This window comes from Dipodomys ordii, unplaced genomic scaffold (assembly GCF_000151885.1).
Source record: "Dipodomys ordii isolate 6190 unplaced genomic scaffold, Dord_2.0 Scaffold94, whole genome shotgun sequence".
Lineage (NCBI taxonomy): Eukaryota > Metazoa > Chordata > Mammalia > Rodentia > Heteromyidae > Dipodomys > Dipodomys ordii.
Window position 1 is genome coordinate 9,459,557 of NW_012267310.1, and position 17,241 is coordinate 9,476,797.

The 17,241-nt window shown below is 37.5% G+C and overlaps 1 protein-coding gene across 4 annotated transcripts in view; it reads right to left on the reverse strand.

Moving 5' to 3' along the window:
• Positions 1–1,564: 1,564 nt before the first annotated feature.
• The window catches only part of Dmd (dystrophin), a 139,211-nt gene continuing 123,534 nt past the window's right edge, over positions 1,565–17,241 (reverse strand). For 2 of the 4 annotated variants that reach the window (XM_013026520.1, XM_013026519.1), the window contains one exon: positions 1,565–4,079. In XM_013026520.1, coding sequence (XP_012881974.1) covers positions 3,982–4,079 — 98 coding nt within the window. In that variant the 3' untranslated portion in view covers positions 1,565–3,981. Of the gene's footprint in view, positions 4,080–10,092; positions 10,125–17,241 lie in introns of all 4 variants that reach the window. The other 2 variants (XM_013026521.1, XM_013026522.1) reach the window with 2 other exon arrangements.

The following is a 17,241-nucleotide window of genomic DNA, read 5'->3' on the forward strand; positions in this document are numbered from 1 at the left end:
AGTCATCAGAACAGTCGTTTCACATGTGGTAAAGGGTTGAAGAATCCTGTTAGCAAGTTAAATGCTGTCAAAATGGCCAATCTGAGTGTTTTAATGAAGGCCATGTTAGGAAATGGTGAGAGGGATACATAATTTATTTACTGAAATAGGCAATTGTTCTTTGTATATGTAGATGTCAGGATACTTTTTCACTATAGATTTTCATAAAACATGGACATCATCACCCTACTCTCAAAAAATTAGCAATGCTAATTTTTATCAGAAATGCTATACCCATGAACTGTACTCTTGTACTCCATCATCTCCTGTTATTTCCAAATCAGTAGTATAGGCAGTTCCTAGTAGACTTTTGTTATTTATTTGCTCACAAGCATCTGACCCCTATTGGAGAACCCTCTACCTGACTGGTTGGTTGCAAATGTAGCTGATAGGATGACACATCCTCCCTGCCTCCACTGCCAGAGCAAGAAATACAATGGGAATGGATGGTCTTCATTTTCTTTTTTGTTGGTCGTGGGGCTTGAACTCTGGGCCTGGTTGCTGTCCCTCAGCTCTTCAGCCCAAGTTAAGCACTCTACTATTTAAGCCACAGCACCACTTCGGTTTTCTGGTGGTTTATTGAAGATGAGCCTCAAGGTCTTTCTGGCCTGGGCTTGCTTTGAACCATAATCCTCAGATCTAACCTTCTGAGTAGCTAGGATTACAGGGGTGAGGCACTGGCACCCAGCTGGAAGGTCTTCTTCTATGGTGATAGCTTAAAACTAGTTGGGGAGCCCACACCAGAACTGGCTCTGAAGCATTGTTTTTGGTCCCTTTCCTCCTGCTCACACATCAGACTCTGAGGTCTGATACCTCCAGCAATGAGAAGTCATATGGGAAGCAAAGTACAAATTGCAAATTGGTTGAACCCATGTATTTTCAAACAAAACAATCTCTGAGTATCCCTCTACAAGATTACAAATGGTCAGTTACTCTTTGACCCAGCATTCTTATTTCTACAAATGGGCCACAGATATATTTATGCCCAAGTGAAATAATGAAATAAAAGGTGTGCAATATTATTTGTCATAACAATGGATGAAAACCTACATATCCCATGAAATGAGCTACATATCACATATTACATTTATGAAAAGGGAGAAAACATTTTATATTTTGAAATGGAATGATCCCCTGAATGAATTTTTAAGTATAAAAAAGCAAGATATGTAATTGGATACAGACACTGTTATCTTCTGTGAAATAAAAAGAAAAAGGTGGGGTCATCTGTTTGAAAATGCTTACATGTTTCCAAAGACACTTTAAAAGTGTTTACTCAGAAGGCAGTGAGGATGATGTAGGATCAGACCTATGTTGGTTAGAAGACTTCACTTTTACCTTTCTAGATATTCTTTCTTCAGCCCTATGTGTGTATGACATATTCAGCAATGACAGTGTCCCAACTCCTTGGGAGGCTGAGATAGGAAGATGGCTTAATCAGAAGAACAAAAAAATCCAGCCTGGGCAACATAGTGACACTCGATCTCAAAATTATAAATGAAAGAATTCAAAAGTATAAGGCCAGTTACACTTTTTGTAACATAACTGCGTGCTTTATTGAGATACACAGTAAAGCAGTAATATAATACAATAGTAAGGCATATATTTGGTGAAGTCTGATATGTTGTGAAAATGAAGTAAAACTGAAGTTTAAAAAAATAGTTAGTAAATGTTACAGTGTTGGGTGTTAAAACACAATAGATTATGATACTCAAGTAAGAACCCAGTACCTGAAAACAAATGACATAACATGCCATATGATGTTTATGCTTCAGTTACATTGATTATGATTTACAGTTTAATACTTAGTGGTTATAAAGAACAAGAAATAATGTCCAAATTATGCTTAAACTCAGCAATAAAGCTCTCAGTTTTTATTCAAATATTTTGATAGACTCACTCCAGAACTAATGTCTAAAAGATAAAACAAAAAGATTAAATCAAAATTATGCATTCTATCTACCTCTGATTTTAGAATGAAACTTAAAACCTCTTAGTAGGATGTAAATTAACTCTTAATTTTAAATCTTGGTTAAAACAAATCCTTGAATAAAGAAAAAAAAATCCAGCGTCACATAAAGGCCAAAATGCAAGACTAAACTCAAATCTCCATGGAGTTTGTTACCTTAGAACTTTGAGTTTTCTGTTGAAAATTATAAAGGAAAAAGAAAATGAAGAAAAATGTTCACACAACAGACAAGTGGTGAAGCTGTGAAATCAGGTGTGCACAATTACCAGGAACACCCCAAAACCAAAGTGAGGTAGAAATAGCATGAGAAGCTGTGTTTGATGTTAATTATCATTAATAAAACAATAGACAAACTCATTCTCCAAAAGTTAATTACACTTGATGTCAGAGGTAACAGATTTGCAAAATAATAGGACACATAGTGATTTCTATTGAACAAATGATTTCTTCAAATGAAAGAGTAATAAAATGACATGAAAGAGTAAAGCTTTTCCCTATGAGTCCTTAGCTTTTCCTCTTCATTTTGTTTCTCCTCTTTTGAACAATTTGTGTTTATTTATATATTTAACATGCCCAATTCACCAAAAGGGGTTGGAGAAGCTTTTGCTTTTGGAACATTTGAGTTAATGTGCCATCCCCCTTATAATCCTGTGTGGAATTACTTACAGAGAAATGCAAAGGAGGCAAACACAGTTCATGAGCTTCTAGATAGATATTTACCAGTATCACAATGGGATGGGGCTACTGTCTTACACATTTTCCTACAGGTTATTTTAAACTAAGTCTGTAGCATTGAAAAACCATCACAATTGGGAAAAAAAATTTAAAAAAAAGAAACAACAAGAACAACAAAACCACCCACTTCAGTTTGACTGTGAGAACAGGGCAGTATAATTTTCTTGTAGTAATAAAGATTATGTTTGTATAGTTATGAACATTCATTCATCCAACCCTTTGCTTCAAGAGTAGACTGCTTCATCACAGAAGCATCATTAAATCGAAATTGTGGCCATAGCCAGAAGCAGGAAGCTGAATATATCAACTGACAGATTACTCTGATCTAATAAGTCCTGTGTATTCATTCACATGCACCTTTAAAAAAATTCAATACTCTAGTTGTCAGTGGAAAGTTTAAAATGAGAAACATCTGGAAGCCTAGACAATATTTTAGTGTGGTACTTTCCTCCTGGCTTCAGGCTCCAGTGAAAATTCATTCTTGCCCAAGCAGGTAAGCCTGAATAACTAGAAGTATTTTTTTTTCCTGTTAGGAAATGGCAGGAACATTTGAAGAAGAAATTTAAAAGTCTGTAGAAATTCGTATCTATCTACTATACATCTATAGTATTTGTATACTTATAGATATATAGATGTATGAAACGAAAGCCTGTAGCTAGCCCCACGTAGTCAACAATTCCCAAAATAGCAACATGAAGTAGTCACTTGGTGGTGTTAGAAGTCCTAATTTTAATATGCAAGAAAATAAAAAGCCATGAATTTCATATGAATATCACACTAAAACAATGCAAAATGATGTGCTGCCTCAGTTAGTGTGTGTGTGTGTGTGCGTGTGCGTGTGTGTGTGTCTAGTATGTGTATGTGTTTGTTTTTAGGGGGATTTTATAAACAACTTTTTTTTATAAAGCACACTTTAGTTTACAATCTTTCTTTATAACTGTTATAAATTTTTAAACAACCCAAAATGCGTTCCATATAAAGAAATGGCAAGTTATTTAGCTATCAAGATTTTACATGTAGTTTTCTTATAACTTTTTTTTGTACAATTGCATAGACGTGTAAAACCTGCCATTGTTAACAAAACAATAACAGACTTAGAAACTACTGAAATCTACATTATAGTACCACTACCCTTCACAAAAATATAGATTTTTATTTCTTGTAAACTCTTACTGTCTAATCCTCTTTGTTGTATGAATATTATAAAAACCATGCGGGAATCAGGAGTTGTAAAACATTTATTCTGCCACTTCTTCATCTGTCATGACTGAAACTAAGGACTCCATCGCTCTGCCCAGATCATCGGCCATGTGGAACAGGCTTCCTACATTGGGTCCTGGAAAACAAAGAGAAAGCAGACTTTACAAAAGGCACAGTTTATCATCATCCTGATTCCTTGCCATGGTGGAAACCATTCCCCAATTTGGGTGAAGACAAGACAGAAGCTGCATTGAAAGTGTACACAACGGTGTTTGGTTTTCACCAGCTTCCAGGAAGAAGCAAAGCCTTGTTAATGAAGCATTACATGTTGTTAGTAGCAGCTTAATATTGAATCAGGCTACAGGTATTATTTATATTTTTTAAATATTTTTAGGTGCCAAAGCAGTTTCTGAATACAGTGTATCTTGAGCCTTCAACCTTCTCAGCCCTTACTTCAACCTACCCCTTGCCTTACTTTGCTAAATTGTGTGGTATATACAGGGAATTCTTGACTGTATTCTCCCTCCCTTCCCCACTTTTATCTATCTATTCTTCCCCCTTGGCCCCCCTCCTGTTGGATATACCCTTTCCTGGTGTTGATTTTGCTGGGCTTTGACTCAACAGTCTTTTAAAAAAGATTATACAATTTGAGCTCTCCATAGAGTCTATTATACCATAGGTATCATTTAAATGAAAAAGTCAAGGGCTGGGAAGGTGGCTCAGTGGTACAGTGCTTGCCTCACATGCATGAAGCCCTGGGTTTGGTTTCTCAGCGCCACATAAACGGAAAAAGCCAGAAGTGGTGCTGTGGCTCAAGTGGTAGAGTGCTAGCCTTGAGTTGAAGAGCTGAGGGACAGGACCCAGGCCCAGAGTTCAAGCCCCAGACCAACAAAAAAAAAAAGTCAAATGCTGCATTCATCTTCCCAATATAATGATTAGATTTGAAGAGGATCTCACGGATATGCACAGATTTCCTGTCATAACATGAAGCATTTCATGATGGGATGATCTATCTATCTATCATCTATGTATGTATCTATGATGTATGTATGTATGTATGTATCTATCTATCAACTAACAAACCACTACTAATCTTACAACTTCTACCACCACCACCTTTATCATCACATCATGGCTGCCATGACCACTATATGAAATCTCCATTGCCAGGCTGTTTCAATTTGTGAAGGTGAGTGGTACTATGGTGAAGCTGACCATGTTCTCTCTGCTTGTAATTGGGTGAAAAAATAAACTGTGAAAGTGACTATTTTGTATACACTATTTGAATTACAAAGTTACAGAATAATGACCATTCTTCATTCCAAATTACTCCAGAACCTAATTATAACAGGACCCACACGTAAAGTATAGATTGGGGATCCTGTGACCTCCACTTTTGCTTCCTTTCTAAGTAAGTTTCACTAAGAGAACTGCCTTTTGATCAATATGTGGTATAGCCTACCACTAATCCTTTACCATGGAACACAGGAGCAGCACAATGTCCCTCTTCCTTTTCATTAGGCCCCATATTTTCATTCTTGGACATTAGTAAGTCCTCCTACTCTCCAAGTACTTCTTTTGGAATTGAAAATTTTACTGTGTCATTACTAACTTGCCATGTATCAGCATTATGGAATTGCCTGTAATTCTAGCTACTCAGGAGGCTGAGATCTGAGGATTGTGCTTTGAAGACAGCCCAGGCAGGAAAATTGATGAGACTCTGGTATTCCATTAATTACTGAAGAGCCAGAAGTAGAGCTGTGGCTCTATAGAGTGCCAGCCCTGAGCAATAAAGCTCTGGGACATCACCCAGGCCATGAGTTCAAGCCCCAGGATGGTTATCTCTGTCTCTGTCTCTCTCTCTCTCACACACACACACCCACACATAATTATTTGAAAATTAAAGACAGGCCAGAGCAACTATTCTGCCCTAATACTTCTTTGAAGAGACATCTTCCTTGTTTTATGAGGATTGGAATAGGATTCATGGGCAGCCACTTACACAGTGATGACATTAGATCAATTTAAGACTTATTAAAAGTGTAATGCTATTTAGGTACATATATTAAAGTGATCAAATTTATAAATCTTTCCAGGCTTTATTAGCACAAAGGGTTTCAGTGAGAGCTAATGACATTAAAAATTACGTTAGATTGTGGTTGAGACTGCAAATACAAAAACTTAACAATTTTTTTTTGGTCAGTCATGGGGCTTGAACTCTGGGCCTGGGCGCTGTCCCTCAGCTCTTCAGCTCAAGGCTAGCGCTCTACCACTTGAGCTACAGCGCCACTTTGGTTTTCTGGTGGTTTATTGGAGATAAGAGTTTCACGGTCTTTCCTTCCCGGGTTGGCTTAGAACTGCGATCCTCAGATCTCAGCCTCCTGAGTAGCTAGGATTACAGGCGTGAGCCACCGGTGCCAGGCAAAACTTAACAATTTTTTAACAGGACATATGTACTATTCATAAAATGGGCCACAAGCAACCTCACTGAAGAACTGGAGTCATCTTTGGCTTTTCTATGCCATAAGGAAGGCTAGGTGTTTCGTACATGCCTGTAACCCTAGCACTCAGGAGGTGGACACAAGAAGGATCACAAGTTTCTGGTCAGCTTGGGTCTATATGATAAGACCCTGATTAAAAACAAGAGAAAGAAAAGAAAAAAGCCAACATAAACATATACACAGGAAGACACAGTGTATCCTTTGCTATTCATTAGAGCTCACAGCACTTATTAACGACCACCAGGTTGAGGGTCTTCACTATATGTATGATTTTTGTCTGAGACTGGGAATTGAACTGGGTATCTGACACTTATGCTCACTGGCTGGTGCTCTACCACCTGCGCTATGCCCTCCAACCTTGCTATATTTATTTTAAATGTACAGCATCCCAAGAAATGTGCAAATCATTCATGTATAAAATTGAATAGACTAACTGCAAGTTATGAATTACTAGCAATTTTAACAGCTCTTGGCAAAGCCAGTAAAAACAGAACACATCCCTCTTATAATCTGATATATGAATATAATTCATCAATATAGATCAATTCCCTGATAGCTACAGCATGCATTATAAAACATAAGCAACAAAGGGAAGGGCTCAATTTTTCCTGTTAACTTATTCATAATCAAAGATGCCTTTCAGACTGTGGACTAAGGGGACATGAATACAATTCAAAAGATAGTAAAAGAAGGAATGACATTTATAAATTAGATATGCAAGTGGTCCTTCTATATTTTGAAATGTTTAGTTCTCACATAGAAGGAAAAATCTGGAGTGTCTCAAAAGGTGTAAGTTCTAGGGATTATCTCCTGTTTAAAAATCAGCTGGGGAAAATAAAGGTTCACTATTTTTAACATACGATACCTACGTCCACAAAATGTTAGGGGCTTTAACCTGATTAGACCATCTGACATTCACAAATGATTCCACAGCCACCATTAGGCTATAAAAATGTGTCTACATCATATTTTTTTTTCAGTTTTGAAAAATAACATTTATTGTATGCTACAACAAACACAAGGTTTTTTTTTTTTTTTTGGGTCCGGTCGCGGGGCCTGAACTCTGGGCCTGGGCACTGTCCCTCAGCTCTTCAGCTCAAGGCTAGCGCTCTACCACTTGAGCCACAGCGCCACTTCCGGCTTTTTTTCCTTTTGCTTATGTGGTGCTGAAGAATCGAACCCAGGGCCTCATGCATGCAAGGCAAGCGTTCTACCACTGAGCCACCTTCCCAGCCCCTCTACATCATATTTTTGATTACCTTGTTTATAAATCCCTATTTCACCAGAACAATCATTGCAATTTTTTTTTCATGGAGCTTTGAGTGAAATCTAAAAGAAGTTTTCTCCCTTTGACAAAATACTGCCCCCAAAGATCCAGGAGATGGGAAAAACTATGGATGGACACAGAAAACAGATTTGTATCATAGTTTTATTAAGAAAGAATGTTAGGGAGGTCTTTAATTTTACCTGATAGAATCTTCTAACGTCAAAATTTAAATCTCATACTTTAAATGCAAGAGGCACTGTAAAGCAGCCAGGATTCAGGCATTTGCAATCAGCTTCAGGCAAAATTTGACACAAAAATATGTCTACAGAAAGTATTAATTTAATCCATTCTTAAAGCAAGGATTATTGAACACAAAGGCACCATGCATTGAACATTAGGGCAGTTTTATGTTTTTCCAAGTTGGCACTCACTGCAACACATTTAGTCTCACACGCCACCACTGCCTAAGGGAGTTGTTTTCTGCAGTGATTGGAATTGAGACTTTCTGGCAATGATCCAAGACCTCAATAGCAATCTGGCACTCTATTTTTTTAAAAAATACAATTTCCAAATAAATGGTTAGCACTCACTTGTCCAAAGCAAAGCCAGAATACAGCAGTGAAGTGTGTTTATCTTTTCTTCTCTATAATTTAATCGCTGAAAAAATATCCGGTCTAGTATGCATTTAGGGTATATTTTTTCATAGCGTTAAAAGTCATTGTTTTGATTCTCTGGCTTCTGGAAACTTATCTGTCTATAATACACCTCAGGTAATACTCTTTGATTCAATTACATGTTCTGGCCTTTACAAACTCCATTCATGAGTGAATCATGTCTGAGGGGCTCAAAATTATGATGAGATTTTTTTTCACAAGACGTTAAAGTAAATTTTACGAGGCACTTACCATAAGAATGAACCCAAAAAATCTCACAGGCAAAGTACATGAGACAGGAGTATTCAATGCATCAGTGATTCAAATTTCTTTCTCTCCCAGTCTATTGATCCCTCCCCTGGACTCCACTGTCCCAAAGCCATGGAAGGGAGCATGAATACATATACACTGCAGGTCATTAAGTTCATTACACTTATAAGGCATGGAGATAGCAGAATTTCTAGTTTGACTTTTGTGTTTAAATGAGTCAGGGGCCATTCATCCCTTGCTAAGGATCCAAGATCTTCTCATAAAAACTCCGTACCCATCCAGCCTGTCTTCCTGAACAGTACGTACTAGTATCATCCTTTGGAAAACCATTTATTTCTTCTCCCTTCTTTCACTTCGCTCTTGTTTCACTTATGCTGTCATTCATTCCATACTCTGTCACCCAATAATCACTTCATTAGGTAATTCAACGTTTAGATAATATTCTTGGTAATAGGAGTAGCAAGCATCCTTCATTGTAAAACCTCAAACCACATTCAGTGATAATGCTACACTTTACCTCTTTCAAACCATAAAGAGGCATTAAATATCCCTAATACTCCAACATTCATATATATATATGTATGTATGTATATTCATACATATATATACATATATATGCATGTATATACATACATATATATATATACACACACACATATATAACCTAATTAGTTATTATTCTGTTGCCCATTATTCTATTTAGTTTAAACTGCCAAATGAAAGAGTGTGTCTTTTAAAGGGCAAGCTGAAATCATGTATACCTTTCAATGCTTTTCTGAGGCATCAGTATAGCACAAGAGTTAGAGTGTGGTTCAAGAGTCAATTCTGGCTCTGTGACTCTTGACTCAGTTTCTTTATCGATAAAATGGGGTTGAGAAAAATACCTACCTCATAGGTGTATCATGAAGATTATATGATGAAAAAAATGGTAAGTGTTCAGAACAGTGCTTGGCACATTGCTCAAAAATGTTAGATAAAATGTGGATGGAAACAGTGTAGGAACCAGGTAAAAAGAAAATAAAAACAAAATGAAGTCATCGCAGAAAAATAAAAACTAAGGGCATTCACATAAAATGCTAAAGTCCTGGAAGTGGAAGGAAGCTTTATGATTTGTTAATTATATTTCAAAGGTGAATTTCTTTTGAAGATTTTGTGTTGCAAATGGCAACTGATGATGAGCTGCAGGACTCCGACCTAAGAGCTAGAAAGGATTGCCATGTTTTAGAGATTCCTGCTCCCCCAGCCCCTGGTCTTGTCGTCGTGGTGATGACAACTGCAGCAAACATTAGGAATGTTCCTCATGAGCTGAAAGTGGAAAGGTGACTACCATCCTTCCATGATGACACAATGTGTAATACACATATGCGCGTGCACACACAATTCTTAACACAAAGGGCAAACATAGAAAGCAGGATGAGACAGACAGAAGCCATGGCTGTGAGCCTGAGTCTCACTAACCTCTCTCATTGGCTTTCCAGAGGTATTTCTTCCTTTAATAATAGAGAGAGGAAGAGGCAGAGATATCAGAAAGGAAAAAAAAACATGCATAAATATACAGTATTATACCAATTTGCTTCTTTTATCAAACACATATTGAGATAACAATTCATTTACTTCTTTCTGGCGGGGGGGGAGGGGGACAAACAAGCAAACAAAAGTACCCCCCCAACAAACCAGAAACAGAAAGAAAAAACAAAAAAAGAATCCAAGACATACCTAGTCAAATCATCTTTACATACACTTAAAATTCAGTGTAAACAAATAACATGACCCTAAAGACATCATTTATAGAATCCAATAGAGTTCACACATTCAACTCAATGAAAACTGGCACAGAATAAAAATTGGACAAGTTGAGCATGGTTTTCAAATACTGTAGAATCTCAAGCTTTAGGTTCGATAGTCTTCAAATCTGCACATTAACAATGGACTCCATTCTCTTGGGATATTTAGTTCAACAAGGCAGAAGGTATGCATGTATAGGATAGGCCTGGGAATGTGTGAGCAGGCAGAAAGGGGGAAAGGTTTCCTCTTATCTATGGGTCCTTCAAAAGTAAAATACTGACTTTCAAACCATTTGACTTTAGCAATGGGACATTTCCTAACACAATCTTCCAGAGAATTCCAACATTTTGAGTGGATAAAAGCAGAGCTGAGCTGGGCTCACACCTGTGATCCTAGCTACTCAGGAAACTGAGATCTGAGGATCATGGTTCAAAGCCAGCTCAGGCAGGAAAGTCTGTGAGACTCTTATCTCCAATTAACCACCAGAAGACCAGAAGTGATGCAGTGGCTCAAGTGGTAGGGTGCTCACCTTGAGCTGAAGAGCTCAGGGATAGTGCCCAGGCCCAGAGTTCAACCCCCACAACTGATTTTTAAAAAAGCAGAACTAGTTGTAAGTGAGCCTGTACATTATCACTCCCTTCTCTCCACTATGCTCCAGGGTTCCAAGAAGACCCAAATTGCTTGAAACAATCTCAGAAGTACCAGTCTAGAATGAAAAGTTATAAAACTACAAAAGAAACCTTTCTCTACTCAAGTTTAAGGCTCAAACTTCTAGAACCATCTTAAAGATTTACTAAGTATAACTTTTCCACCCTTCTCTTCTGGTCTTCTTCCTTCAGAATTTTCCTAAGCAATTCTGTGATTTCTTAAAAGTGCAAAACTGCAGCTTGACGCTGGGAAGGATTGTGTATTTATGATGGTCTCTAAGCGAAGGGGAAGAGAATGTCACCTTATCCTTATTAGCTCAAATATACACCCAATAAGAATTACTCACCTTTTCCTCTGAATTCCTTTGGCAAGGTAAGTTTTTTTGTTTGTTTTAATTCTTTAAAAGTAAGTCTATGATTTCTCTCTAAATTCATGGCTAAACTGTTTGATACCAGACCTCTTGCCCATAGGCTCTTTGAGGGTAGAACCTACACATTTCTTTCTCTCTTTTTTGGTGCCATTACTAGCGCTTGAACTCAGGACCTGGGCTGGGCGCTGTCCATTAGTTTTTCTGCTCAAATCTAACACTCTACCACTTGAACCACAGCTCTACCTCCATCCAGCTTTTGCTGATCAACTGGAGAGTCTCAGGGACTTCCCTGCCTTATCTGCTTTGAATTGGAATCCTCAAGTCTCAGCTTTGTTAGTTGCTAGGATTACAGGCAGGAGCTACCAGTATTTGGCAAGCCCACATGTTTCTCACCCATCTCTCCATTTCATCTCTTTGTGCTGTGTCTAGACACCGTTGGTACTTGATAAATGCTGGCTGAACTAAATTGGTGAAGTAACAGACTATGGCTAAGAGACTCTGTGTGTGTGTGTGTGTGTGTGTGTGTGTGTGTTACAAGCAACCTGGTTTGAGTACTACCCTTTAGCTTGGATACCAACAGATGTTAACTTGTAATGGTTTGTAACTTGCAATTTTGGTCTTTAAAAAAATGAAACAAGCCAGGTGCCAGTGGCTCATATCAGTAATCCTAGCTACTCAGGAGGATCACAGTTCAAAGCCAGCCTGGCCAGGAAACTCCATGAGACTATATTATCTTCAATAAACACACCAGAAAACCTGAAGTGGCACTGTGGCTCAAATGGTAGAACGCTGGCCTTGAGCTGAAGAGCTGAGGGACAGTGCCCAGGCCCAGAGATCAAGCCCCACAACTGACAAAAAAGAAAGAAAGAAACAAAACAAACATCCCAATTTTAGGCAGAAGAGTATTGTTACTTGGGTCCCAAGTGCAAAAAAACATAGTACAAAAATGTAGGTCTTTTCTCCTCTAAAAAAAAAAGTTCCCCAAACCACCTAATGTTTTCTATTGTGTTAATAGTTCTACACTGAAAAAGAAGCTACTTGGTTGCAATATTTTCAGAAGTCCTTGGCTGATAAGTTAAATGAAGTGCCAGATGAAAATTTTATTTCATAAATACATTCTTTGGAAATGAATTTCTTCAGACTTTCAATGGGGCTGTGCACCTGGAAATGTAATATCCTGTCAGGAAGTGAATCAAGAGAAAAGGGAAGTGTGTGGAGCAGTGTAGAGTGAAAATAAAGGGCCTGGCCAAGTCTGGAGAAGTCTAGTTTCCTGAGGCAGCAAAAGTTTGAGATTTTCAGTTAAATTGTAATTCACTATTTCAGACTCTCAATTGTAGGACCTGACTGTTTTCCAGGTGCCTTTAACTCTCTTAGTTCACTAATGGTTTAAAATTTAGAAGAGGGTATGTTCTCTTTTAGGGATTGTTTCATTACAAGCTAAACATGATTCTGATGGCTACACTTTAAATACTGAACATTTAAGCTCTTTGGTGAACATGGATATAAATGTCCAAATCAATTCAGTGTTGGTGACCAATTGAACAGCACTGAAGCCTATGACTGTATACATGGAATGAATCTGAATAGACACAAAATAATAGTCCAAAGCAGGGACTGGCAAATGTTCTAATAAAGGACCAGGAAGTATATATTTTAAGGGTTGTGAGCCACACAGTATCCATAGCAACTACTCTGCCCTTGTAGTAAGAAAGTAACCTTGGGCAACATGTAAATGAGTGGGTGCGGCTGTGTTCTAATCAAACTATTTCTATAAATGGATTAAGGGTAGGTTTGGCCCCTGGATTTTAGTTTGCTGGTCCCTTGTATAAATGGTAATTGAGCACATCCTTTGCGGAAGCAGATGGAAAACAGGATGGTGTCTGAAAGAGGTACGTGATTCATCTGTCTCATTTTTATTCTGGTACTGGGGATGAAACCCAGGGCCTCATGCATGCTAAGCACATGTTCTAGCACTGAGTTACAGCCTCAGCCCTGTCTTTGTTCTTATGTTATTCTTCCATAGATGAACCAGGGGACAAGGATTGAATTTTAAAAGATGGTAGGGTTTACAAAGCTGTTAGGTTGGTAGTTTAGGGACATTTGGCAGAATGTGTGTGAGCTTATTTGGGAGGTGATGATATAAGAGAGGCAGGAGGGAATAGACTGTTGGAGAGAAAAATTCTATGACACAGGTCAATAGGCAAGACATTGTATGGGCAGCAGAAATCCTCACACAGCACTGCCCACTGCTTTCTAGATTGCCTTAATACACTAAGAGCTTATCTTGGATCTTACTATTCATTAAACATCTATATAAAGTGGTGCTTCCTTTTAGTGAGCCCAATACCACATGACTAACTAGGAAAGCATTTCTTTAATCAATGCACATATTATACATATAAAAATATACATGTACACTGCTAAATGATCAGAGACTCTGGTATTATTTGCTTAGTTTATTCCCAAATTATGCTTACTGGTTGTTCTACCTATATAATGCTACTATAGAATAATGCTGGGGTTTTAGAAAATGTGTTAAAAATACATACGGCCTTTTCATTACATTACAAGTCAACTTGCACATGTATTTACTGAAAGAAGAAAAGGCTATAGGTAGACTGAATGGCTAGAAATTGGGTAATGTTTCATATCTAAATATACACTGTGCCCCCAAGTGACTAGTGAACAATTAAGTATATCAAGAAATTAATCAGGAAAGATAAGATCACCAAGGCTAAATGTGCACACATTCACAGTTTGGACACTCTGAAGTTTATATTACCTATTATGGGGGATAGTGGTGGTTTGTCACTATGTGAAGAAGCATGTAGCCCTTTATTAATTTGGATAACAGTTTAGTAAGGCCATTGAGATAAAATCAGAAACCTAATTTAACTTGCTGAATGGCCATTTGCTGGAATCTAACTTCTTTGTACTTCTAGATATTCTGTCACTGAAAGATAAAGATGAGCTGGTTACCTTAGGGTTCAATTTGAAGTCAAAACTGTGGCAAGAGGGTAAAAAAAAAAAGCTTGCAAACTGAAAATATGCAATAACTCATCTCTCTACCTTACATATTTATAAAAAAATTAAAAATGGTTTTCCTCAGTAGGCAATTAACTAGTAGGGTTAAATAAGCCATGAGGTGGTATTTAATAGTACATTTCCATTAAATGTCAGACCTCTGGCTCTGGCATCTGTTTTGAGTTACTCAAACAGCTGTCTGAAACAGCTGTAGCAGCCATGAACATTTTTTTTGCAACATAACAATAGAAAAGAGGATGGAAGATTTAGAATAAAGCTAAAATTTCCTCCAGGATATTAGCCAGTTCTTGACAGAAACCTTCACGGCAAAAATTTTTGTTAATTTTTCTTGGAAACAATATCTGAGATCAGTTATAATGTTTTTCTTTTAACCACTGGATCCAGAAATCAATTTAGAGAGTTTAAAACCTTTATTTTTAAATAAAACATAAATAGAATTCATTATATGTAGTATGGAAGGTACTGCTTTATGAAATTTTTGTTTCTGATCTTTGTATATTATACATATGACTATACACATATGTGTGTATACATATGGTATACAGTATGTAAATACATGTATCTTTATCCCAATGTGATATGTGATATAAACTATTTCTCTAGCATACAGGAATCATTGAATCACATTGGTGAGCACTGTTCTAAACATCAAGGATGTTTATAGGACCTATTAAGGCCCTGCCATTTGGGAGAGCCTAGAAGTCTGAGAACTTCTATGTAGTATCAACCTACTTGTAAGATGTTCCTATCTAACCCATTATATATTCTCTTCTCTTCTCTCTCCCTCTCTCTCTCTCTTTCTCCCTCTCTCCTTCCTTCCACATACATGTGTAGATGACCTCTATTCAAAAAATGCTAAAGGACTTTCAGTTATCAATAAAGCATCCCCAAATTCTTTGTACGGTATATCAGCAATCCGCTTATTTTTTTACAATGATGCAACATTTATCCATTTGAATGAGGAGAAATGTGCCTACAATGTTTGGTTTAGCAGAAAACAGACAACTACAACCACCAATAATACCAAAGTCATAGCTACACAGAAAGACCAGCCAAATCCCCCACAACCTTAATGATTCTCTTGTTGTATATTTTTTAAGAATATGAATTAATTTTTTCAGACCATCAGGTTATCATGACAAAGCAGGCAAAAACATAGTAAACAAAACTGGTATCAGATAAGGTCTCCTTTTCCCACATTTGAGGACTTGAATGAACACGTAGGGGATGGCATTCTTCCTTAAGCACTAATTTAGGAAATTCTATCCAGACAGCCTCAACACAATTTCCCAGGGTCTCATATAAGTAACTCACTATCACAGAAGGAAATCCAATAACAGAGATGCTAACTGTAAATATCTTTGTAGAGGAGGTGCATTTTTAGCTTCTCAGGTGGCTTCTTCTGTACTGTCTAGATTCAAGAATTTTAAAAAGAGAATGCAAAGAGATGGTACAAAGGATTTTACTTGAAAGCTAATTAGGTGGACCAGGGCCCTGGGTATAAAAAGGAAGGTAAGCCTCACTGCTGCCTGGAAGAAATGCCCAAGGGTACCAATAGAGCATCTTATCAAGTTCATACAGATCAGGCAAATAAAACACCAGTTTAAGGCACTGAGATAAGACGAATGTCTATGACCTTCAAGGAAAACTTGGCACTGATAAAATGTGTGCTAGACTTGGGGCCAAAATCCAGATCCATTAGCTTCCATGTAACCTTGAAAAAGAAAATGTCTACCTAGAGTAATTCCTTCCTATCAGGGTGTTTCAGTGATTCCTTTGTGTCAAAAGATACCCCACTGTGGCCCATTCCAGGCAATCAAATCATGGCATTAGGATTTGAACTTCTTTGGAATTCTGAGTCTCTATTGGACTACAGTTCCTCGAGGGCAAGGAACTTTCTATTTCTTTTCTGAATCCCTAGTAGTTTAATATATTGGGCAAAATAATGAGAATAGAGGTGATATTTGGCTTCTACCAAGCCTGTGTATGGTCTTCTTACACATCATGACATCTTGGAAAAAGAGATACCTAATAGACTTAGTATGGGAGTGTTGGGGTGAGTGGAAGACAGATAAGATCTTTATCCATTAGTGGTGCTCAGCAGTAAAAAGATGGCTGCTACAGACATTCAAAATTAGCTTCCCCTGAGTGTTCCTTAGCAACGGTCTACCAGAACATGATTGCTTTTAATGTGCACACACAATGCTCATTTGCACATCCAATAGCTAGGAAATGACCATTGTTAACTGACACTGAGTGAAAAGATAGGAAAAACATACTATTCAAAACATCCTCTTCATTATACATATGGAGAGAAACAAATAGTCCAGATTTTCTGTCATCTTCCATCCTTTCTTTCTTCCCAGGTTGCCCATTTAGAGTATCAAGCACTAGCCATAAAAATCTTGTGTTTTCTGCTGTTCTAGTTTTTACATCTTATTCATCACAGGTGACTGCTAACATTCTTATTCTTTTTATTTGTTGAAGGGAGATGGGTCAATGACTTTGTTTTACATCAGGGCAATAAACCAAAACAAACATCCTCAGAAACTAACAACAGGGGCAAAAGAGCTCTTTGGATGGAGCAAGAAAGCTGAAGCTCATAAGGGCCGTGGGAAGATTCTGTGAGCTAAAATGCTACGTTTGAATAAGAGGTCAACCATATAAGTGAAAGTGATGGAGAAAAAGAAAAATAATGATACCACTCTGCAAAGCTTTAGTGTAATTATGAAAGTGAAAAAAATATTAGCAAACTTATC